General features: G+C 37.8%; 1 protein-coding gene across 2 annotated transcripts in view; it reads right to left on the bottom strand.

Moving 5' to 3' along the window:
- PARD3B (par-3 family cell polarity regulator beta) overlaps positions 1 to 25,516 on the bottom strand; it is a 489,342-nt gene that overhangs the window by 169,085 nt on the left and 294,741 nt on the right. For both annotated transcript variants that reach the window (XM_012727531.1, XM_012727528.1), the window contains exon 16: positions 20,659 to 20,769. In XM_012727531.1, coding sequence (XP_012582985.1) covers positions 20,659 to 20,769 — 111 coding nt within the window. The remainder of the gene's footprint in view (positions 1 to 20,658; positions 20,770 to 25,516) is intronic.

Below are 25,516 nucleotides of genomic sequence, written 5' to 3' on the forward strand. Positions count from 1 at the left end.
ATATTTGTGACAAAGCTTCCCAGAATTCTAAACTTGAAGAAAAATTTGGTAGTCTGTCCTTTGGTTCATCAAAGAAAATTTTGGGGAACCTCAGTAGAGCTCCTGAGACATTCCACAAAATTTCTTCCTTTTTTTTTCTGGAAAGGCACTTAGATCAATTTGGACTTTTTTGGTTTACCTAGTAAAGAAAAATGACTGGAAAGGACCATTGTCACTTGGAAAAAAGTGGAACATGGCATGAACACAAATGTTAACACTGGTTTTCTCAAAAGTACATAAAAACATTATGATATTATATGTTGTTTAAATTGTAAATATTGATTCCTGAAATATTATATTTAATGGTTTGGCATTTGCAGAAATTGCTTCTGAAAAAAAAAATCTTTTCAGAGAAAGACCTCAACTGATTCCAATTGGGGGAAATTTTGACAATGAAAAAAAGATTTTCTACAAAGAACTGAACAGACTGATTTTTGGTAAGTTTTTCTTTGAAATAATACTGGTATTTTTTTCCCATTTGATTCAAAGAAAGTGTTTTGCTTTCAATAACCAGAATCTGCAGTAATTTTTTCTTCAGGAGAACTAACCTGTATTCCTATCTTTCTCTTCCCTTGATACCAACACAGTGTAAAGATTGTGGTAGTAATATTTACTACTCGAGTCTATTTTTGCATAACTTCAATAGGGAATTTTGTTTGCTTAACCTAAATAAATTGGAAATGTGCTGGAAATGTGTTTCAGTGGCTTTGCTTGGCATTCTCCATGAACTTCAAATAGACCTGCACCAAGAAAAGGAGAACCTGCTGCTTTGTTTGTAGGGTTCCAGAGACCTCCAAAGAAGGTGAGGAAGCTTGCCTCCATTGGCAGGCCTGGATGACCCGGAAAAATAAAAGTCCTGGTAACCTCAAGAAGAGGAAACTCCAGGTTGAGTCTGCTGAGACCAACGTTGCTCCTGAAGCCTGTGTGGACTGGACATCGATGGTTCGCTCTGATCCTATATGGAGTATTCCAACAAGGCCAGCAACAACAACAAATTGCTACTTGATTATTCTGCCCTGTGACTTTATGCAAAAATAGAAAAATAAAAGATAACATATATTTGTAAATAACTTGTGCGTACAAGTTGAACAAAGTTGGGATCAAGGTTGACAGAACCTTTTAAACAACTTTTAAAGTTTTGCTTTGTTCTGTTACTGTGATTTTGATATACGCTAGAAGTTTTTTTTTTTTTTCCTTTCACATGCACTAATGGACTATTTTCCACTTATGGCTGTCATATTGGACATTCATGGACAATGTTAGTGACTGACTGTACTCTAAAATCTGTGCCACCATAGATATGGTGGTATGAAAATCAAAAGGGGGGAATTGTAACAGGTACAAGTTTCATGAACTCTGCCCCCACTCCAGATACTGATCTGAGACTGCACTACTAATCCCATCAATAACAAGGAGAAGCACTCTGGGACGTGAGGGCGGAGCTGAGCAGCCAGGTTGGGATAAAACCCGGACATGTGGGCTCTGGAGTCTCTTGGCCTGGTGGTTCGCAGCTGATTGTTTTGGCTCTCGATCAGTTTTCAGCGTGCTGGTGGAGTCCAAGTCAGCAGAATTGATAGGACATTCTAGTTAACTTGTATTTCTCTCCCTTTTCCCCAGGGTTACATCTTTACCTTTCTCCTTATAAATAAATCCATTATTTAACCTTTTTGAGTGTGTCCATAATACGACTGAATCATAAGCGCGCAGGTGAAGACCCACAGGCAGGCAACCCAGTCCTCATTGGGGTGCCCTGTAACAAAACCACAAAATACGTAAAGAAAACAAAAACTGTCCACAACACTGGCACTGGAGATACCTTTGGGACTTGACTCCAAAGGCATATGAAATAGCAGGGAAAATAAACAAAAGGGGCCTGTCTTAAGCTAAAAAGCTTTTTCGTTAAATTGAAGACACCTTGCAGAAGGGGAGAAAATACTTGAACACCATGTATGCAGGAAGGGGTCAGATTTCCAACACTGTGAGAAAGGCTATGTGTGATGTCTCCTATCACCAAGACCAGCAGGCATCACACCAGACACACTCCTCTGAGTGCTCATTCTCAGTTCTGACCATAGCATTCTTTTCTGGACTGACTCCCTAGTTTGTCCATAATTAATGGTTTTGTCTAATGTTAGTGGCCCAGGTTTCCTCTACAATTAATATGGGGAATCTCTTAACATTTGCAGAGAGGCTTGGTTTACGGTTTACTTTTTATTGGAATGACAAATTGCTCAAGTGACTGTAAATGTTAGCAAGAAGGGAGGGATTGGCTATTACGCTTTTTGTGGTTAGCAGGGTGCTACAGAGACTTGAATTTTGTGATACGGGGTAACAGCCTTCAATTCCCTTCACTATTACTGGAGATTTAGATCTTACTCAGGCTCCATCTACTAGCAGTACAGAAGTATATCTTGTCAAAGGTAGAAAGAGTGTGCCTAGATATCCCCCTGTAGGAAGAATCTATCTTTAAATAGCAGCCTGGATGATCCCTTCTCTGTTAAAACCACCTTCATGTCTTCCTTTGATCCTCAGATAAAATGTGAGCGCCTTGCTATGACCTCTGAGGCAGAACATTGGACACAAGTCCACTGTGGCTTGGGCTTAAGCCACCTTCTGCCTTGGTTATCAGCCTCCAGTCATGTGGCTTCACTGGGCTAGACCTGACTAGCACACAGTCCTGACTGCTTGAACTTCTCTGCCCCCAGGTTTTCCCATGCTGGCTCATCACTCTGCTTTGCGCCCAGAGTTCCGCCATCCCTTCCAGGCCGTTCTGCCTATAATATCATCCATTTTCTTCACAGATCTATCACCACTTGATTTTTTTTTATTCAATTATCTGCTTATAAGAATATAAGTTTCACTAGAGCAGGTACCTTATTGGCCTCCTGCATTGATTCATCTTCAGTCACTACCGCAGGGCTTGATATGTATATGGTGGGCACGCAGAAAGGGACATGGAAGTGGAGAGAAGCAGGGTCTGAGAGAGAAGGCTCTGTAAGGATGGAAGCAGAGATTGGAGAGATTAATTGTGGAGATGAAGGAAGGAGCCAGGAGCCAGGAATGTAGGCCACAAAGTAAAAGGCAAGGAAACAGGTCTTCCTGTTGGGCGCAGGAGTCATCCAGCCTAACGTTACTTATGTTCCAGTGAAACTGATTTCAGAACTGCAGCCTCCAGGCCTATAAGAGAATACATTTGCTTTGTTTTAAGTCACAAATTATAACTTTTTAGAGAGGCATGGGAAACTAATAGAGATTATAAATGAATGGAATGAAGGAGGGCAAATATTTAGGTATTGCGTATGACTATTTTCTTTCAGTAATATAAGCAATGAAAGCAACCTCACATCCTGTAGCATATAAAGAGGAAAGCAACCCAAATTCTGGAAGTTTTCATACTGTATGTCATGAGAAATTAAAAGGGACATAAGAGAAGGAAGCACAATGAATGGCTTCAGAGGTCAAGCATAGCAACTGTATTGGAGACATTACTGCGGGCATGATACCTACACAAACTGGTCCTGGCAGCTGACATCTGTAACACAAGAAATGACTACCCAAGAGGAGAATTGTGAGTTTAAAACAGATGATGTCAGGCCTTCCTTAAACAAAGATATCTTCTTATTATCACTTCAAAATACATTATACTGCACACATTTTCTTTTGCATTTTTAATAAAGCAAAACTTGAAAATGAGCAGCAATCTTCTTATTCCCTCTTAGAAAATCTACAGTGACCTGCTTGCAAATAATACAGTGGAAGTATCCCACAAGGGGCTCTTGGTTCATTAAAACAATCAGCATATTCCAATATGCATTCGTCCCTGAAATAATAACAATTCACTTTCAATAAATTAATTATGGTTTTAATGAGTGAAATTTACATTTATATTTCTGCCTTAAGATCTTCATGGGGGGCAGCATCCTCGCCCATGTAGCATCCCTGCAGCAGGAACTTGCCCTCAAGTAGACTGGCAGCTGTAGACAGGTATGCTAACACCGCAGCTGCAGAAATGGAGAAGCCACCAGTCTGGCTTTGAAATGGAGCTCTGCCTCATTCTGACTCTGTGACCGTGGTCAAATGATTTTACCTCTGTGTCACGTGCAAATGAGAAGCAAGAAGGCTAAATGACTGAATACAGCTAAGGTCATTAGAAGGGTGTGGTTGGCATGTAAAGGACACTGTTAGCAATAATAATGGCCATCCATCTCTAACCAGAAGGGGCAAAGTAGCCGTGGCTAGGTCCTTCAGCTGTCAGCTCATGCACACACAACTAGCAGCATCTGAACACCTCAGGCTTCTCCAGTTCCTCCCAGTTCCATTTGGAGACCCAGATCGAGAGTAGATTTAAAAAAATAAATGCTGTAGAACCTGGATTGGCTGGAATGCTTAGGGGCAAAGAGGGATGGTGGTTAATTGTATTTTCAGCTTGATTAAGAATAAAGCAGCAAATGATTTTGGTTTGAATCTGTCGGCTGCAAATCTGTCTAAAATATACTTTCACATACCCTAATTGAAATCACTGAGTATTTTTCTTAGAGCCTGAGGACTAGGGATCACTCAGTGCCAGTATTTATCCTATGATATTCAGGATGTTCAAGCATCACAGTGGAGTCATTAAATGCTAGCTATAAGCTGGCCTTGCCCATTCAATCTGCATTTCCTGGGCTCCTACTACATTTCTGGCCTGAAGGAGCTTGCTGTATTTCTTCTCTATTCTCTCCTGTTTCATTTTATAAGCAGAGTGTTCAAAGAGTAGGAGGAAGGGCCCTCTCTGGTGGCGCAACCTCCTAAAGCACAGCACTAGGAAACTTGCCAGACACTGCAGCACGAGTTCAATCCCCACGCCAAACCCCGCCCCAGAGCTGACCCATGTGGTGCTACAGAGCTCTCTTGACCTGCCCACTGCTCCCCTCAGCAGCATGCATCGTTAATCTGCCTATTCTGCTCCCCACTCTGTCTCTGGTGAATCCTCTCACCGCCCCTGTACATCTGGCCTGTTCCCCAGTTCTACACAAATAAATAAATAAATCTTTTTAAAAAAACAAAAACAAAATTAGGATGAAGAAACTGCTTGATTGAGTCCAGATTGAAGTTTTGGTATCACTACTAACTTAAAGTTCAAAGGGTAAGTGATTTACATGGAGTAAACAACTTCACTTTTCAGGCAGTCTGAGTCCCTCAGACCCATGGCAACACATGTGACAAAGGGCAACAGAGGCCTTCTGTTACTTTCCTTGGCTTCTGCAGGTTTTAAAACCTTAACAAAATCTTAATGTACTCTTTTTCATCACAGTTCTCCATTGCCATTGATATATGATACATATCACATATTATATACAAATAGGTGGCACATAACCGCCTATTTACGAAATAATTTGGTAACATTTACCCTACTACTAAAATTATCATAGTCTATGATTAAAATATTTGAAGAAATATTTGCATTCAGTAATTAATATAACTTAGGACCCAAAGGTATCTGCCTGACTCAACTAACTGTAGCTATTGTTCTGGAAAGTTTTTCCCTAAACTTTATAATTATCTCCTCTCTCGATGTTAGAGAAAGAAAGGAGAATAAAACATACCCTGATTGCTTGGAAAATCACTTAGATTTCATATGAAAAATTTTCCTCTGTCTTAAATTTTTCTCTAGTTAGCAGAAACAATATCATAGATTATTGATGATATTAAGAATTTAAAATTTTAAGTCTTTTTTAATTTGCTGCATAAAGGTGTACTTTATAATTGATTTTAATGATCTCACTACAAGTATCTAGAAATACGGGGTGATAAAAAGGATCTGCCCATTGCCTTGCTACAACACTATTTTTTCAGGGTTGGCTTCTCTGTGATCATACTGAATTTTTATGAGTCATTATAAACTTAACTTACTGTTATAAGTTGTATATTTGTCTTTTTCCTCTCTCTTAATCATAAACTTGTTGTTGGGGAGGGGAGAGCTAGGTTCTGTTTTACTCATCTTGCTCTGTCCCCTAAGTACTTAGCTGCTCAATTAATGTTTGCTGAATTATTGAAGAGTTCAGGTCAAAAATAATGAGACAGTCAAAAGTGAATCATAGCAGAAAGCATTTACTCAAATCCTCTAACTGGAAAAATTTCATCTAGCTTCAATGTAACATCAAAATCAAAAGCCTGAAGCTGTATCTTGAGGGAAAATGTCCCAGGACATTCAATAGATTATGTTAGTTCTCCAGACGATCAAAAATATTTCAACTCATCAAAATACAACTTTTTCTTCCATGCTTTCCGGTCTGAATTTGGCAACTATTCAACTGAAGTGACTAGCTAAAGGTGACCCCTCCAGTGAGAAAGGTGAAAAATAAAGAAAATAAATATGATATGGCGAGAAATAGCAATAGTTTACTCAAACAAGCACTGCTTTTACAGAAACATGCTGGTTAGATCTTAAAATGCAAAGCATTTCTGGAACTCAAAAAAGGTCTTCACTGAGGACCTATGCATATACACATCTTGCCTGGATGATATTTAGGGTTGTTAAACAAAGCAGATCCAGGCAGAGTTCACACTTCAGTGCAAGTTAGAAGGGACTGAATTGACAGTCTAAGGCAGGGTCCAGGTTTGAGGGCGGAGAGGACTGGGGGCTAAGAGAGTGGTTCGATAATCTGTGTATGGGATAGAACATGCCACCTTTGTATAAAGATGATAAGCTCCAGCTTCCTCTTGGTGTTCTCCCTGAAAATAAAGATTTGCTTGTTCTCTTAGCTCGACGGTCTTTGTCTGAGAGAACACATTCAGACGTACACCTGGGGGGCTGGAGGTACAATATGAGATTACAATCGCCCCCTTCCCCTTAAGAAAGTTCATCTCTCATTCCTTAGTATCCAGCATAGTGAATACTCAGCTGATGTTTTACTGCATCAGTAGTCCTTAAAGGGATACAGTTTACCTAACACTCACCTTATTTGCATGTTGCCTTTACTATAGAGCCAACCAGTGGTAGTTACTCAACAGAGCTAATACTTCTATGTAAGTTGCTCACTCGCCTTCAGCAGTAGTTAAGGCATGAAGTGTGGGAGAGGGAGGCTGCCTTCTGCATGGGGTGTTCTACTCTCTCACCCCTATATTCTTCTCAGTTCTTTTCAAACTTTCCTTCACCTCCAACTGCCCAATCCTCTTCATGGGTATCCGATAAACAGTAGATATACAGACATTGCACAGTCATTCATTTAAACTTGAAAAATGCTGCCTTTCTAATTGGCAAATGAAGGGTTATTGAATATTCAAGACATATAGTACCAGGCACTACTAAGCATATACGCATTACCTATATAATTATCAATCTCAAAGACACAGGCACACATACAAAGCCACCTGCATCACATACATAGGAAGCATTTAGCATTACAGATATTCCCACAGACAGGAATATTTTCAGCCAGCCAACTTCTCTCAGTGCCAGAAAGATGCCCTCAGATGCCACAAAGTAACAAAATGAAACTTAAGCACTCCTCAGCAAGTCTATGCCTGAAGCTGTTTCTCGATGAAAACATTTCTTTCGTGCATCATCTGATTAGAAAGCAATGTAAAAATGAATGTGTAAACAATCACAAACATGTCTATAGAGCTTCCTATGTTTGCAAATGCCCCAGAAAAGTTGTAAAAACATACTACACATTTTATTTTTAATTTGTGATATTTGGAGATCTTCCTCAATTTTCCCTTCTTAATTGGCATGCTTTTAGTAAAATGTGTTCTTCTTTCCTTCTTAGAAGCATCATCTCTGAGTCTGTCTTTGATAACTTAAATTTCCATCTTGGTTCGCACACCATATTGGCTTATAGTTTCACATCTTAAAAAGATTCTTTGACTTTGAGCAAAATTCAACTTATGAACCTCCATGGTAGAGAGGATCACCGTAATTGACAGCATAGGGGATTATTTCGATTGGTCAGCAAAGGCCTCATGTCTAGGTCCAGCAGAGAATATTTTTTTCCTCTGACTATTTTTTATTTGATGATATGTATTGGTCATTGATATCAGGCACCCATTTTTATCTTAAGTAATAACATATAGAGGAAGGAAATATTTTAGCAAAATGTTTGTTTTCTTGGTTTTGAATTTTTGTTTGCTGCTGAAAAGAATTATACTTCCTCAAGAATTGACTCATTTCTTAATATTTTGTAAACTCTTCTGGCTTGAGTTAACATTTTTGTCAGGCCTTACATGTTCATCCTTTGAATGTGGTGAGGTAAATATATAACCATTGGGAAAGAGAAGGGGTTGCTAAAAACTACAAAAATTGCTAGAAAAATTTAGAAACTTATTCATTCAGGACTTGACAATGTTAACAGCAGCTAATTTTAATTCTAAAGCATTTTGTTAAGGCTATGATCTTGTTTTCCAAAAGTGGAATATTTAATGGTCATTGCAGATTTTCACATGCATTCCTTCATGTGGCTATCACAAAATGCAGTCCTGGAATTTAAATGCCCAACTAGTAAATTATCTTCTTTTGACTATCTTATTACATCTACTATAGCCAGATTAAAAACATATGAATTACAATATGCATCTTCTTAACTCAGTGATTTTTTTCTTAAACAAAGTGAATCCATTAAAATATCCTTTGATGCTCATTCAGCTAAAACCTCATCCTCTTTTTGGTAAAGGCACATTATTTGATCTGAAAATATCTTAAAGTGCCTGGAATATATATATATATATTTTAGCACTTGGCTATCACAACTCCTTTTAGAGACTGTGAAGCATTTTAGGATTATTGAACAAATATCAATTATGTCTATGTCCTCAGTGTCAATCTGAATTGGAAATGTGCCATCTTTTACATCTTCACTAATAGAATTTTTAATGAATTGTTGATACTGTCAATAAAAGTTCTATATTACTTTAAAGAAGTGATTTGTCTAAGCAACTCTTTATCTACTAATTTTTTAAAAATGGTGCTTACTGTCAGGCTAATTTTTTAAGATGAGTACCATACTTTCAAAAATAGGCATGGATTTAATTAAGCTAAGGTACATTAATACATAGAAGTTTCCCATTCTTAGAAATTCATCAACATTTTTAGTACTGTTAGTAACTTAAATCTGATATCATTTTATACTTTTAAATAAAATCATGACTTAACTAAATGTCTCTACTGAGATGTAAGGAAATGAAACAAGTGGAAGCTATGATCTGTGCCCCAAGAGAATGAAGACTTAGACAAGAAAAGACATGAAATGGAGGAGAGTATATAATAAGGAATTATCTTATAAGATAAAGACTCTAATTTAATGCTAATGTGGACTCCTAATTATGGGCTAGGATTTTAGTAATACTGCCTCCTGAGAGAGTAGTGTCATGGCATCTGGTATATTACAAATGGCTGTTGCCATCTTTCAGGATTCTCCACTTCCATTAGAGTTTTTTATGCTTGCCTCCTGAAACATAATCTGCACTGTGAATTCTGACTGAATTGACTCAATATGCAGCACAAAAAAGACCCTCTTTTGGTGGAGAGTAAGTCAAGGACTATGTGTCTTATCTATACAAATTCAGTTTTCCCTCAAAAGGCAAATCTTTTATTGTAAAAAGGTTGAAATGAATGGTACTTAAAAATAATTTCAACTAGTTCAATTTAAGTCAGCTGAAAAAGATGGGGCAAAAGTCCAACTTGAGATTCTAGGCCCACAGAATTTTCTCTCTTTCTTTCTTTTTTTTTTGTGAAATGGATGAATTTCATTCATGTTAAGGTCTTGTGTCTCAGGATCTGGTTCATCAATAGGAAACCAGGTGTCAATAGCTCTGATGGGCTGGCCACTATGCTTCAGTGATCCATTTCCACACTTCTACTGCCAGTTACAAATGACCTCATGCTTCCTAACACCATTTCAGTGCCTGGAGGACAGTCTTATTTTTCAAAACTATATAGTTTCATCAACCATTGAGTTAAGCTATTCTGCCTCTTGCTTCCATTCTTGCAATTATTCACTTGAAAAATAAAATTAAAATCAGTGCAGTTTTATATTTGTTCATTCATTCATTCATCCATTATTCAACAACTGCTTATTGAGTGTCTACTCTGTGAAATGTAATGTATTAGATGCTGAGAGAAATAGAAAAATGATTATGATGTGGTCTTGCCTCAAGGAAATTACAAGCTTCTAAGGAAGAGAAAGCATGTTTATAATCACAGACTTCTACAATTCAGTGCAGCAAAATAACAACAATAACAATAACAATGTGTCTCTACATTGTGCCAAGCACTGCTCTGGATGATTTGAGCAGTTCGTCTTATGTAAATTTCTTAGAATCTCTGAAGGCTAGGTATTAGTTTCTCTCTCTCTTTTTTTAATTCGAAATAAGCAAGCTAAGATTCAGAAGATTTCTGCAAAACATGCACACCACACAGCTAGTGCAGAGCAGAGAGAAATCAGGCTTTGACCCCAACATTGTTGTATAATAATGCTCATTTTCTTGCCAATAAACCTACCTCTAAGGAAAATGGTAAGTTCACATTTATTAACCATCTCTAAGCCCTACAACTATTCTGAGTGTTTTTGCTTTGTCATTTCATTTAATCTTCACACAAATATTGCAATGCTATGATGGTTACATACCCATGTTCCAGGTAATGCTACTAAAGATCAGAAAAAATAAATAATTTTACCCAGGTTATTTGGTAAAAGAGTTTCCTTCCAAGTTAGGAAATTTGGGAAGGATAAACAAGTTATTCCTGCTCTGCTGGTATTTCAAATCCAGTCTGGTAGAAATGGAATGAAGCTGTTTTTCCTCTCATACCCACTCTCTCCTACCCTTTTGTCCTTACCCATAGCTGAATTCCATGACATTACAGTAAATATGCATCAACTTCAGATAGCTGTTCAACTAAAGCAGACCTTCACTGAATTTCTACTGATTTAGAACAAGTGAGGAAGGAGAAGGTGGTTCTGGTGAGGGACATATATCAGGAATTGCAGAGATTGCATAGAGCTAATCTCAGAAGCTGTGGACATTCCAGATTGGCTAAGTATATGGATTATATTATCCAGGGTTGAACACTAGGATTGAAAAGCTAGGCTGTGGTCTGATACATTAGGTCAAGGAGTTTGGACTGGACACAGTAGGCCACAGAGACCCACTGACAATGCTGGAGAGAAAAATGATTTTGGTGAGGGCTAACATGAGTCTTTTCCACTCTTCTCCAACCTCTCATACTTAACAATCAGTGCTTCAAGAAGTCATCATTTCACAAATAATTTACTTAATTCCTCCAAGAACATGACTACTTCCATTTAGGTGGTAGACTGTCGTTATTGTTATGTTTTTCTTTTCAAGGCTCTAGTAAAGTGACCCCTTGAAAAAGTAGTTTTCTGACATAGCCCAAACCACTTCAATAGCCAGAACTCTCAATACTGAATAAAATGAAGGACACAACACAGAAGGAGGTAGAAGTTCGAGCCTGGGGATAAGGTCTGCTTCAGTTGAACATCTATCTGAAGTCAATGCAGATTTACTGGAAAGCCATATAATTCAGCTATGGGCAAGGACAGACAGGTGGGAGAGAGTGGATGGGGAAGGGAAAAATAGCTTCATTCCATTTCTAGCAGACTGGATTTGAAATATCAGCAGACCAAAGTTGCCCCTTTAATGCAATACACAGATCAGAAATGCAAATGTGAGGATTTGTGAATTTAATGGCTATGGTTACAAGTGTTTTCTACATCACACACCCACACCCACTGGACTCGGAGAGGCTGGCAGGCACCCATGCCACTTGTGCTCCTCCTGCTTGAATCTGTTCCCACGACTGCCAAGCACTGATTATAGCCAACACTCCTACGACTGTGCTGCCGTCTCATGCCAAGCTCACAGCGCTTTAGGAACAATTTCCAACCGGTGATCAATAAGAAATGCGGAGAAGCTTCTTGAATGGAAGTACCTGGCATGGCTCCCAGTTGGGCAAGGCTGCATTCAAGTTGGCCTTCTTCATCAGGAGACTATCCAATTCAGCATCTTTCACAGATGGTGTCTCAGAGCATTCAAGGCTTCCAAATACTAGTGAGTGGATTATCTAGAGTCCTTACTGCCCAGAACTGGTCAGAAAATAACATTGAGCACCTAGAGTAAATTACCGGTTTGCTTCACAAACACTACTTTTCACCACAGTTTGAGAGAGACTTCTCACATATCAGATGAGAACATAGAGGCGTGATGCAGTGAAGTGACTTGATGGTGTGTTCATGTATGCAGATCTCTAAGCCAGGCCTAACTTACTTGGCCACCTATATCCTTTGGATAATCTCCCACCTCCCCACACTCTCCCACACCTACAACCCCCTTCCCACATAACCCCCCATTCATCTCCACAAATATAGCCCACATATATACCCACATCCACATGTACCTTCCTATCCCTACACCCCCCCATACTTGTTTATTTAGCTATAAATGAAAAGCACTTGAAAATCATTTTAAAATAAATATTCTCAGGCCCAACCATAGACATATTGATTATTTAAAGCACATTTATATTCCTATCTATATTATTTATGGATCTAATACAAGGTTTCTCAGCCTTGGCAAAACTGATATGTTGGGCCATTAGAAGGTATATCCTATTCACTGTAGGGAAGTGAGGCATTCTTGTTCTTTAACTATTAGATGCTAAGAACACCTCCTTCCATGTGTGACAACTGAATGTCAGACACTATCAAGCTTTCCCTGGGGGGAAAAAACCACTCCCATTTGAAAAAACACGGATATAAACAAACTGTTCAGGAAATTGGAAAAGCAAATTCAGACCTAGGTTAGAATTTTTCTCTAAAGGATGTGAGGGGGTAGAGCAGAGTCTGGAAGACAATAGGCTGAACATGCTGTCAACTTGCAGAGTTTGCCGGCCCATGTGAACAATAACGAATCTTGGCCTCCAGAGTGGATGTGTTGTCATGGAAGCTTTCCAAAGCAGGATGCAAGCCAGCATATGTCCAAATGAGAAGTGAAGATGAGATCTTTTAGAAAGTCCATAAACTAGCATTTGATTTATAAAAGTTTGATTTGTCCACATTTTTGAGAGCACTTTTAGCAAATTAAGTTTACTGATACACTGCCCAGCTCCAAACTAGACCGCAGTAAATATTCTGGATTCACTTAACTTTTATTTATCCAGATTTTGTTCTTCAAAGGAACTTAGCAGCTAAAAAGCATTTTATCCAAACAAAATATATAAAACTGAGGCCTTAAAGTATTTTATTATTACTACCATTTTGTTTCATGGTCATAAAATGAGGGGCATTACAATACATCCTTAAAAGTGGTTTATCCAAATCCATGCAAGCAATGTATAAAATGAGTATTGGACTCTCTCATTCTGAGTTCCAGTTACCAAAACTTTTATAGGAAATGCTCTTTTCAAATTCTGCTACTGCTGTTTGTCTCCTCCGCAGAACCAAATGCATCTGTATTTCTGATTGGCATGAAATTCTGTGAATTGCTAAAGCTTGTTGATTATACTGGATCTGTTTTTATTTACTTAATATGTATATATTTCAATCAAATGTCCAGATCTTAAATTTTAATTTAAAATTTTTATCAACTTTTTATCAGATTAGGTATTCTCAACATTTCTGAGTTATTCCAGTGGCTTAGTATAAATGCCTTAGAATTATTTCAATAACACTTCAATAATATACTATTTTACTTCAGGGTATTTGAATATAAAAGTATCCTTTTAAATCAATTTTTTAAAGAGCTGGTGTACTTTCATCTTAGAAGTTTGTGTAAATGACTATTGGAAAGCATGCCAGTCAAGTGATTCATTTTATGTATTAATCCAGCTCAGCTGACAAGCAGTTGCTAATACAGCACTTCTAACATTGATTCAAGTTCCATAAAAGGATTTTGGCTCATAAAAAATGCTGGTAGAGCATTAGCATGTAGGTGTTCCTATCTCTGGTCTATTGGAATATAGTAATATGCCACATTTTGTTGGTGACCACAAGCATTTCTGAGACAATAGGTATTACAAAGGCCAGTAGATGCACAGATACTAAAGCCACCTGTATCTTGCATGTGTCTTTCACCCTCCTCTCTAAATTAGAGGCAACTCTTGAAAGATGGCCCTGAATGGGGGATGGGGGGTGAGATGGGGGTGGTAAAACCACTATGTGGAATGGTTTGTTCTCTCTTATTCCAGGGAAGGAGGCTATCCTTACTCTAACACAAACAACTTCTAATTGCTGGAATGCAGTAAAGCTCTTCTTTTTCTCTGAAATGGTTAGTACTATGAAACACAGAAATATGAGAGCTTCTTTCCAACAACATAAAATGAGAACATGACCTTGTCCTGAGAAACATCATCTAGTACTATTTCTCATGATGATCTAGCAAGAATCTAAAAGTAATTAACTGGATCTCTTTTAGCTAACCAAAGCCTTATTCATATATACATTTTTATCAGGATTCTAAGGGAGTCATAAATTGGGGCATTTGAAAAACTGGGATCTAATCCAGTCCATGATCTGATCAGGGTTCAGTGGTAATAATAAATTGGGACTATTAAAACTGGGAATCATTCCAACATTTTATTTTGCCCACACCACAGGACCTAGCAAATTCTACTGCAAAAGACAGGGATATTCAGTGAGAAGTAAAACCATGCTGAATTAATCATTTGTATGTAATAATGCCAAAACATGGGTGTTTTCAACAGCTTGATTAGTGCCAAAGTTTAAGTTCAGTAAATAATTAATTATAGAGAGTGTCTTGGCAAATTAAAGAAATCAACCTTCTGTTTTTTTAAAAAAATAGAATACACACTCTTTTTAGGATACAGTAGTGACAAATTCCTGTCAATTCATTTGTTGTTCTGTGCATTAGGAATGTAATTCTTGCATAGGTTACACCTAAAATATTAGTCCAGGCTGTGATACTTTTCTCTTTTAGAATATAATAGACATCTTCATTTTTCAGTACGAACAACTGTTAGAAAAACTCTAGGCTTATTCTGGTTTTCATTTCAATTTCCAGTAACATAAAAAACTCCCATAATTAAATAAAATGCTGAGAGGTTGGGAATAGATTTTCACCCACTTGTATTCTCAAACTATAAATGGTTTCTGAATGTTTTTATTTCTCTAAGATGCATTCCGCTTATATGGGGAACTTGCAGCTGCATAATTAAATCTTGGTTTGCCAAATATCAAAAACACATGTATTGATTTAAACTAAGGGAACCGACCACAAGCAGCTCAGCTGATAAGGCAAGGGAGAAGCCTCTGCAGCTCTTGGAAGACTTCCTAAAAGGAAAGAAAACTAAGAACCTTGAATTCAGACACTGAAACAGATTAACTTTCCTAAATCTTAACTTCACTCTCACTTAGGCATTCCGTTCAGGCCAGTTGTTGAAAACAAGAGCCATATGTTTTCCTGCTTCTCAATGCTGGAGCTGGAGAGCTTGCCTTTCCCCTCGTCTCCTCATTCATCCCACTAAGATTCTAATAAAATCTACAAAAATGTGCCATTAACGTAGTACATGAACTCACTTGCAAAATAAACTGTCACACGGTATAAACGTAATAGAAGATCCCAGTACAAATTCAGGTGATTAAACTACTCTCCTCTGCCCCCCCCCCCATTTTTGGAAGAAGTTTCATTTTGTAAATTTTTATTTCAATGTCAGCTATATGGGTCTGTATTGGGAGACAGCCTTTGGTGCTCATGTTGATTACTTCACTCTCACCTTCAGTATAATAATCCTTAATAAATAAAGTGAATATATTCTTATTGAAGCAATCTTTTGAGAAGCTGACTTTTGTGAAGTTAGCAACAATACAAGTACAACATGCATATAATTAGATACTTTATAAATCCAAGAATCTGGTTAATTTCACACTTTGCAGAAGATTACAAATTTAAGTTAAAGATTTAGAATCAAACAAGATTATGTTTACTGACTTGTTGAGACAATCTCTTGCTTCTGTTCACCAAGCTAATTTACATAATATAAATGTTTGGAAGAAGCTGATTTAGTTTAGCTAGATAAAAATTTCTAGTGAAGTAATCTTTCCATATAACATTGGATTCATCCTTCTAATATTGGATACAGGCATTTGGATTTGGAGCTAATGTTTTATTTTGGCCACCCTCACTGAAACATGAACAAAAATGATGAGTTTACTTACAGTAGGACTTCACTGCAATGGAATGACTTGTGTCACCAGGGGACATAAGAGCGGCTCAAGAAATCAAACATGAGACTCATAAAGTCCTAGCACATCTAGAGAAAGAAAGTTCTAAGGCTTCTACCCTTAGACACGTACAAGTGCAAATACTACCAATGTCAAGGAGAGTTCATGAAAGGTGTCTTTGGGAAATCAATTACATGCTTCTGTACTTAGATATAATTTCTCACTCCCTAAGATTTGGGAGCATTCAGATGCTAGAGATCATCTAAGGACAAATACAGCAGTTAATGATACACAAGGTGATTTTAGGTGCTATGTGAACTAATACATTTAATCACATTAACTACATAACTTTGCATGCATTTAATATTTACTTATGTAAAAATATAAATACATTTAAGACAATGAAAGTAATATTTCAATGACTGATGTTTTTGGAGCGCTGATATCATCCGAGACTTTCCTGTTGCACTAATTCTTTCTCAATGTGATCAGCAGCTTCTTATGAGACATTCCCAGTGTCAACAAACTCACTGTCTTGTGAGGTACTATAATTGAAAGGAAAATATCCTTTCAATTAAGTTGAAGTTTACTTCTCTTAAGTATATTCCCCATTAGCATCTTCATGAAAATACATGAATAGATGAGCAAGCAAATAGATAGATGTAGGAAGGGTAGAATAGAAAAGATGTTATCAAATAAGACTAATTCCTCTAGACATGTGAAAGTTCTTCAATCATGTGAAATCAACTAAGGCTTTACTGTGTGAGTTATGCATTCCCAGGCCCTCAACATTTTCCTAAGACATGGATTTACTGCACGTAATATCTGTGTGAGAAAGGCAGGAGATTTTCCAGGTGTGAGCTAAGCAGTAAAATAGGAATCATTGTTTCTCCCTTTAATTGTACATGAGTTTTCCAGTAATGCAGCCTAGAACTGGATTAAGGTTTTGGCAGATACATCCTCATGTTGACGCATGCTAAACTTACCCTCAACTGAAACCATCAGGCAAAAATTTTCATGTATTTAGTATTAAGTCAAACCTTCCACATCCTGTACTTTTACAGTTCACTTTGGATCTAAAAGCAATACTTTACACTTATTGCTATTAAATTTCTTCATGTTTGATTCAATCCATTGTTCCAGATGATTCTGTCATTGGACTCATTATCCACCCCTGCAGTTTCTTGGCACTAACAATCTGATCAACAGGCACTATCACTGATGCCAATTCTCAGCAGGCCAGCATTAAAAATAAATTTTTGAGAAAAACTATTTCTGTGAGCTTGTATTGGAGGAGTGTTCCTGATCAATCTTTGGGTACAGTTTTTGTAATAACTATCTTTGTAAGCTCTTTCATCTGGTGTATATTTCTCTACATTATTCACAGGATAGCATGAAACAAAGCATCTCAAACATCCAGCAGAGTACCTTCACTATCTGTCAAGTCCGGAGGTTAGGACAGGGCAGTTCAAGCTGCATACTTGGGGCAACATGATTCACCTCCCCTTAGGCAAGTGAGCACAGGCAAGGGTGCTTCTCTTGTTTTCAAACAGTGTGCCAGTGAGGGAGGATGTGGCCGAGAGAGCACATGAAGGAAGACAGCCACAGTTGTAGTCCAAGTCTACTATTCTCTTGGGGAAATAATCTGTTATTATTTTGTATTGACTAAGAGCAGCTTACTCTAATGCTTAGCCAAATCCTGTTCCTTCAAGTTAGTGAGTCCCAGGCTTTAGAATGACAAGGATTCAAGTTAGGCTACCTATTAAAACCAGATTCTGAACTTCTACCTCCAGAGATCTCATTCTGCAAGTCTGGGGTGGAACTCAGGATACTTCTATTTTAACAATTACCCAAGTGGTTCATTCTGAGGCGGGTGGAGCATGCTTAAACAACCATGTGGTTTGATTTGGATGAGTAATTTGTTTTTTTGCAGTCATAAGCTCCTCTAACAATGTACAGTATACATTCTAGTTTAGTATTTTAACTCTGAAAATGTGACTTGCTAATGAAAAGCTATTATGCCTGCAAAAGGTAGGATGAACCAAGTAAGCAAGAGGATGGCTACAGTTTTCTTAAGGTAACAAATTCCAAATGCATTAGGAAGAAAAGACAGGGCCTCCCTGGTTGTGCAAGGGGTTGGGACGTAATACTAGGCACCTATCCAAGTTCAATCCACTACCAGGAAGCTGACCCACATGCTGCAGCAGATTTCTCCTGTCTTGTCTGCTGCTCCCCTCAGCAGTATGTTTCTGCCTGTTCTACTCCCCACTCTGTCTCTGGTGGATCATTTTAAACCCTCCCTCCCCCCATCTCTGGCTTACACTCCAGCTCTTGTATGCATAAATAAATAAATCTTAAAAAAATAGGAAATATATATATAAACAACAAAGAGAAGACAACTTTGTGCACTGTTATGCACTATTTCATATTTTAGTCTATCTTTCCCATGGCCACACCATGAAGAGTGATACACTCGCTGAGTTCTTTAAGAGTTGTGAATTGGTTTCCTCTGGATGATGGAGAGCCAAGAAATGGGACTCCAGGGTTGGGAGCAATGCCAAGAGTTCAGCTTCCACCTCCGCCTTCTATGGCTCTCAGCCCTTAAGCTGTTGAAATGCCCTTGGTCATTAGTTCTATAGCACCCCACCATAAAATCAACTCCTCAGACTTCTTCCCATTGCACATGATTGAGACTATGTTGTCTTCAAGAAACCCATAGCACATGTGTTTTATGTATCCACGTGTGGGAATGGCCCAAGAAAAGGCTAATAGTACAGTACTTTCAATATTTGACCAGACATATTTTTAGAAAATTGGACCTGAAGCCTATATAGCCAGCTGAGGTGAATTTACAACCTCACTTTTAAGAACAAAAGTCCCAGAGGCACCTGCTTCCGAAAGGCAAAACCAGAAAGGAAATGAACTCTTGCTAAAGACAACCCACTTTATTTTATGGGTTATCAATTTTCTAGCTGGCACACAGTTCCCCAGCAACTAAGAGTAATTCCCCGCCCCCATGCCAAAGCAAGTGTCAAGATGCAAAACTGTGAAGTCTGGATGCCAGCAAACAGCTCAGTTTCCTGAAGATAGGCACAGGAACGTGCCTCAGAAATTGAAGTCAGGGGAGCAGCAAAGATCTGTGATGTGGACACACCACAGAGACGTCTTGCCAATATATGCATTATAATCTTCGCCTGAATTACCCCCTACATTGCAGGAAGACTGCATCTTGGGCAATGGCGGAGACTTCATTTTTCTTGTCTTTGGGGCAGCTCTGTCAGGTGAATAGTCAACAACAATGTAAAGTAGTTGATTTCCTTTTAACTGCTCCACTGACCCCAGAACTGAGCTTATCAACCTCTCAAAAATGAGAGAGGACTAAATAGGCTTTTTTCCCCCTCACTATTGATAAAGTCAGTCTTCTCACCAGGAATAGACTACAAGATAGGGGCCAGAGGTTAACAGTAGATACTCTTAGCCTTCCCTGTGCTAGAAAACACAATGAATAATAAATGTGATTTTCTAAGTGTACATACTATTAAAATAAGCATGAGAATCAGTCCTTTAAAACTACATGGGGTTACTGTGGCTAATAAGCAAGAGAAAATTTAGACAAATCTGACTTCATCCATGATGCAGTCAGAATCAAATACTTTAACTTATATGCTATTGATAATTTTGTCATAATCTCAGTCTTTTTCAAAGCTCTGCTAAATTGTGAAGGTGAAGAATTTTCAGGAGAAATATGAATATTCAATTACGTGTTTCAAAGCCAGACATTTACACATCTACTTGGGGTAAGAGCCAGAGTTAACATCAAAGATAAGCGAAGGACCTCTTGTCCAAATGGAACATTAAGCCCCTCAAACAGGAGAATTCATCCCTTGCAGACCGTCATTATTTCAGTAAATGAAACCGGCCCTTTAACAGATGGGCAACATGCTTTGCGACTTGCTGATAGCCTAATAAAAGACACTGGCTTTTTAAAAATGAAGGACACGTACTTCTCAAATTACAGTACCCAAATGGATTTAGCAGAATAAAATTAGGAAGGCATACAACAGCTTGACAAAAATTAGGAACAGACTATGGAAATTTGATAGTTCTAGACATCAATATCAAAACGACCTTTTTATTGAAAATAAAAACTCATTGTTTAAACTGTTGAGGAAAATGTGCATTGATATAGTCTAAACCAGGATAGTATGTTATGAAATTATAAGTGCTCACATAATAAAAACATGAACATAATTTCTTCTCATAATTATAATTAAAAATTACCCAAAAAGGCGGGTTCCTTTATATTGGGTACTTTCCTTTTGCATCAGTCAGCCTCTGTGCTTCTTAAATTAAAATTTCTTTAGTTGACTGAAGTAAACATGAGTAAAACACAGATCATGGCCTCAAGTAGAACGAGGGGCTCAGTGTGGCTGCTCTGGCTACTCACCTTTCCCGTTCTTCTCTCATTTTCTCCAGCTCTTCTTCTCTCAGGCTTCCATGCTTCAGAGTTCCTTTCTGCTCAGCTTTCCCACCCTTAACATCTTTCTTCTTTCCAAACCTAGTGAAACATGAGGAGAAGATGGCTGTTAACAATAATCATGCTCTTTTTGGTAGCAAATCTAAGACACTTCTTAGATGAACTCATTAAAGCATAATTCTTTATTCTAAGTAATACAAAACCATTCTGCATGGAATAAGGTGAAATATTGAAAGCAGAAAAATAACGCCCTGAGCCCCTATTCTTTTCTTCCTTTCCTTCTTTCGATGCAGATGTTGAACGTGTAGCATGCACACAATCTTGGGAGAGAAGACTAAATTTCTGTCATTAATTCAGTAGCGTGTAAAGAACTGAGAGGTTCTCATTAACATATAAGAGAAAGCCGAGTAAGCTGCTCCTGAAGTGGACCCAGAGCTCAGGCAGCATGGGCAGGAAAGGTTATCGTCATGGGATTACATGATGCTGCTGCTGCAAGGGCCCTCATGGAACCCCTAGTTCAATACTCTCATTTTAAAAGACCCCAAAGCTCTGACAAGCTCAGTGCTGGAAGGAAACCTGGGTCCCTCCTGCCCAGCTCCCTCTTCAGGCCACATGCACTCTTGCATGGAGCCCCAGGCTTGGCAAGTCAGGACACTGATAGCATGATCTGAGCACTCTGCTGCCTAGCTGTGTTTTTAACGACCAAGAGAGATATGATACTTTATTTTTTTCCAGATTTATTGAAGTATAATGGAAAGAAAACAGTTGGAAGGTGATGGTGTACAAGGTGTTGCTTTGATATGGTGATCATTCTCACAATGTTTCCCAGCAGATTATTATTGATAGCCACCTGCTCAATTATATCACAGAGCCACTGTTTCTTTTCTTGCATAAGAACATTTAAGATCTACTTTCTTAGAGATATGCAATAATATAATACAGTATCATGAGCCATAATCCTGATGCTGCACATTAGACTCCCAGACTTGTTAATCTTACAACTAGACGTTTATACCCTTGGGCCAATATCTCTCTGTTTCTCTCCCCTTCCAGTTCCCTGATAGTCAGGCCACCACCCTACTCTCTGTGTCTCTAAGTTTATCTTTCTTAGGTTTACCTAAAGGTGAACTAAAAAATGGATTTGTCTTTCCCTGACTTGCTTTGGTAGTCTAATGCCTCAAGGTCCATCCGATGTTGCAAATGTCCTTCTCTTTCATGCATGACTGAACAGTACTCCACACAGAAACTAGAGCCTGTCCACCACATCTTGTTTATCCACTCTTCTGCTTCTCATCTTGGGTCTGAGCACTAGTGCACTAAACTCAGATATGCTGATGCTGGCATCTCTAGAGGATCTTGATTTCATTTCCTTTGGGTGTCCATCCAGAAATGGGATTACTGGATCATTTGGTGATACTAATATCTATTTTTTTTGAGGCACCATCATACTGTTTTAGTGGCTGCACCAACTTGCATTTCCACTGCATTCCCATTTCCAGGGCTTCCAGCAATTAGGAGACTTTAAAAAAGTATCCCTATGTTTCTTTGTGGAATCCTTGTTCACTCAGCATTTTTAGGAAAATAAAAAAAACACACATTTGAAATGAAAAAAAAAAAAAAGAACAACAGTGATTAAATTATGATGACATATTCTTAATGACAGATATTTTTCTCAGTACATATTTTCTGAGAAGCAATCCTGCAGTCTTGGTATCAAGACACAGGAAAAGAAAAATTACTTGATACTTTGCTAACAACGAGGGGAAAAAGTCATTCCGTTGTGCATAGTCTTCAGTTAAAGATTCTTCTGAACTCTCTCTGGTGGCGCAACGGGTTAAAGCACCACATTATGAAGCTCTCTGAAGCCACTGCAGCATGAGTTCGATCCTTAGCCAGGGAGCTGACCCATGTGGCGTGGCAGACCTCTCCTGATCCACCCGCTGCTCCCCTCAGCAGTGTATTTCAGTAGATGAGCCTGTTCTGTTCCCCACTCTGTCCTGGTGAATTCACTCACCTACCACACCTCTGGACTGTACTCCAGTTCTGTAAGCATAAAATAAATACATCTTTAAAAAAATTCTCCTTAAATCTATTGAAATCCCGTCTATTCCTTATTTTTTATAATACAACTTCAAATGTTAACTGTGTGTGTTTGTATCTTTAGGTTGCACATCTTATCAATGTGTCCATCTGTCCAAACTGAGGACATTATTTAATTTACACTAGCCAGGCCCACTGTTCCCACCCCCTATGCAACCCCAAAACATCTCAACATGAAACAGTGAATTAGAAACTCCTTACATGAAAAACTGACTTATGTAATTGTAAAACACTTATTTCCTTCAGAATTTCATAAAAATAGATAAATATTTGTTTCTTTCTCAACTATGTTTCAATTCAAAGTAGAAACTAGGCAGACAAGAGTGCTGGTCTCCATATTTCTGTCATTCCAGAGCACAGCCTGCATCCTGTTCTCAAAATGAATTCCAGTCTTTACTTTTCTGCTGAGTTTTAAACTTCCATTAGCACATCCTCTTTTCTGAGCTCTCTCTCCCCTCATTACCATCTCTTCATCTGCCTCTGCTTCTACTGTAATTCCTTTCTGGCTGTATCCTGTATAGTTTGGGGACCATGATTGATCAAATGTCAACTCTAACTTCACTGTGCCCAGCCTGTTATTTTTGTTGCTCTGTCTTACTTTCTAAATCTGTTCTTTCTCCCTGAAGAAATATCTGATATCAGTTACAAAAGTAAATAGGGAAGAGACAAAAATACAAGCAAATAGAGGAACATTACCTTTTAGATATAATTCTAATGTGTTGGTATTTTCAAGATCTCTGTTTAACCTACAAAGTAGGTTAGAGAGCTAAATTATTTGTGTTCCTGGAAATAAAATCTTTAGCTTTCCAGGCCCTGAAGTCTTAGGGATCAGCATTGTTAGTCTAAATTCCTGCATATCAGAAGTTAATACCTCTGTACATCATGTAGGGAAACAATTGCCCCTTAATCTGTCATAACTATAGTAATATTTGGGCTAAAAGCAAAATTGTGTGTAGTGAGCATAGGATTATGCCTTGGAAAGTTAATGAGGACAAAAATGTTGTCAAAAATTCTATAGGGTTGTTTTTCTCCATGTTTCACATATTTTGTTCAATATTGAGAGACTTCAGATTTTTTGAGACAAAATAGTTCTGATTTTGAAGGCTAAAATTCACCTATACCCTAGTACACCTTATCTTTATTACTACAACCAGTAAATTGTTTTTCCTTCCTGCTGCTAAAATATTTCATGTGTGTTGCAATTTGTGAAAAGCTTACTATGCTTCCATCGCAGCATAATATATTTGATAAAAAAAAATGGTTACTTGTGACCTGCAAGTAATTTCCTTCTTGGTAAGAACCATCATTAATAGACAAATCAACCAATTTTATAAATTTATAAATGTTTTCATTTAAAGTTCATAATCACTTATTAAAATTTCTAATAGGAAGAGCGGAAATAGCTGTGAAATTTATTTCATTAGACAGAGAGAACAGTCACAAATTACCTTATTTTGTAAAGTTTGGGTAGGTTCAAGAACAGAATTATAAAACAATGATCTTCAAAAGGACTCCCACCTTGTTAAGATGAGGAAATTGAGACCCACAGAAGTTAATTACATTTTATTTATTAACACACTGAATTCTTCTTTCCAGGTTTGTAATCAGACAACTTAATTATCAGTGGTGGTAGCGGTGGTGGGGGAGTTGGTAGGAAAGCATTAATTTGGTGAATTTTATAAGCCTTTGTTCTTATTCCCATAGCAGCCTCTTGGGGCCATGCCACAGGCCTACAGATATACAGAAAGAAGAGTGGGGAGATTCAGACACATTAATTCATCTTACCATTAGATAATTTTTTTGTGTGTGTGTGAGAAAAATCACGAGGACCTTAAGTGACTGAAATTACTGCTTTGCGTTTTAGGGTTTCAAATATCCACTGAACTCTAGGCCTCCTTTTCTCTATTACCTTAGAAATTGGAGAGTTGGCCATTCTGGGCTAGGGGCCTTTAGGAAACTGCTTATAGGTCAACCTTGCTTTATATAAAAGATACTTTCCTAAAGAATTCTGTGCAAGCATATGGGTTTAATCAATAAAATCTTACTTTCCATGTACCTGAGAAGCTTGTTTAAAAAATCTTTGGATGGATCTTTCTGTAAAGTGGAAAAATTACCTTTCAACATATGCTTTATGTAAATTTAAATTTTCATGAATTATAAATTTGCTTAAAACACCTGTCCTTGTTCATTTTTATATAGAGGTTATATAAAACAGCTTCACTAAAAACTTGTTTGCTTGCTTGCTTCCTTCATCTTTCAGTCATATCAAAATATTTATTAGGCACATTTACTAGATATCTATTCTGCGGTAGATTATCAGAAGTACTTGAGGTAGGTTGATATTGCACTGGGATACAAAACTTGACACTATCCTCGTGGAAGTTACATTCTAATAGAGGAGAAAGCCACCAAATAAGTGTAAATATGTGATTGTAAGTCATGAAAAGTGCTATGAAGGATACAGAAAGACAATAGTAGGAAATTGATTGGTTGGGGAAATCTTCAATGAAGAGATGACATTTAAGTGGAAACTATGAGTGAAAGATAATAGACAAACAAAGATAGGAGATAAAACTGGTGAAGAGAGGAAACAGCATAGACAGAAAAGGTGAAGTGGGAGAGATACCAAGCTGATTCCGTTGATATAAAGACTCTGTCATTGTATACTCTTGTCTCCTGTGTAATATTGATATTAATTTCCCATACAATTGTGGGCTTATTTCTGGGC

Source organism: Condylura cristata, unplaced genomic scaffold (assembly GCF_000260355.1).
Source record: "Condylura cristata isolate star-nosed mole 26May11 unplaced genomic scaffold, ConCri1.0 scaffold00002, whole genome shotgun sequence".
Lineage (NCBI taxonomy): Eukaryota > Metazoa > Chordata > Mammalia > Eulipotyphla > Talpidae > Condylura > Condylura cristata.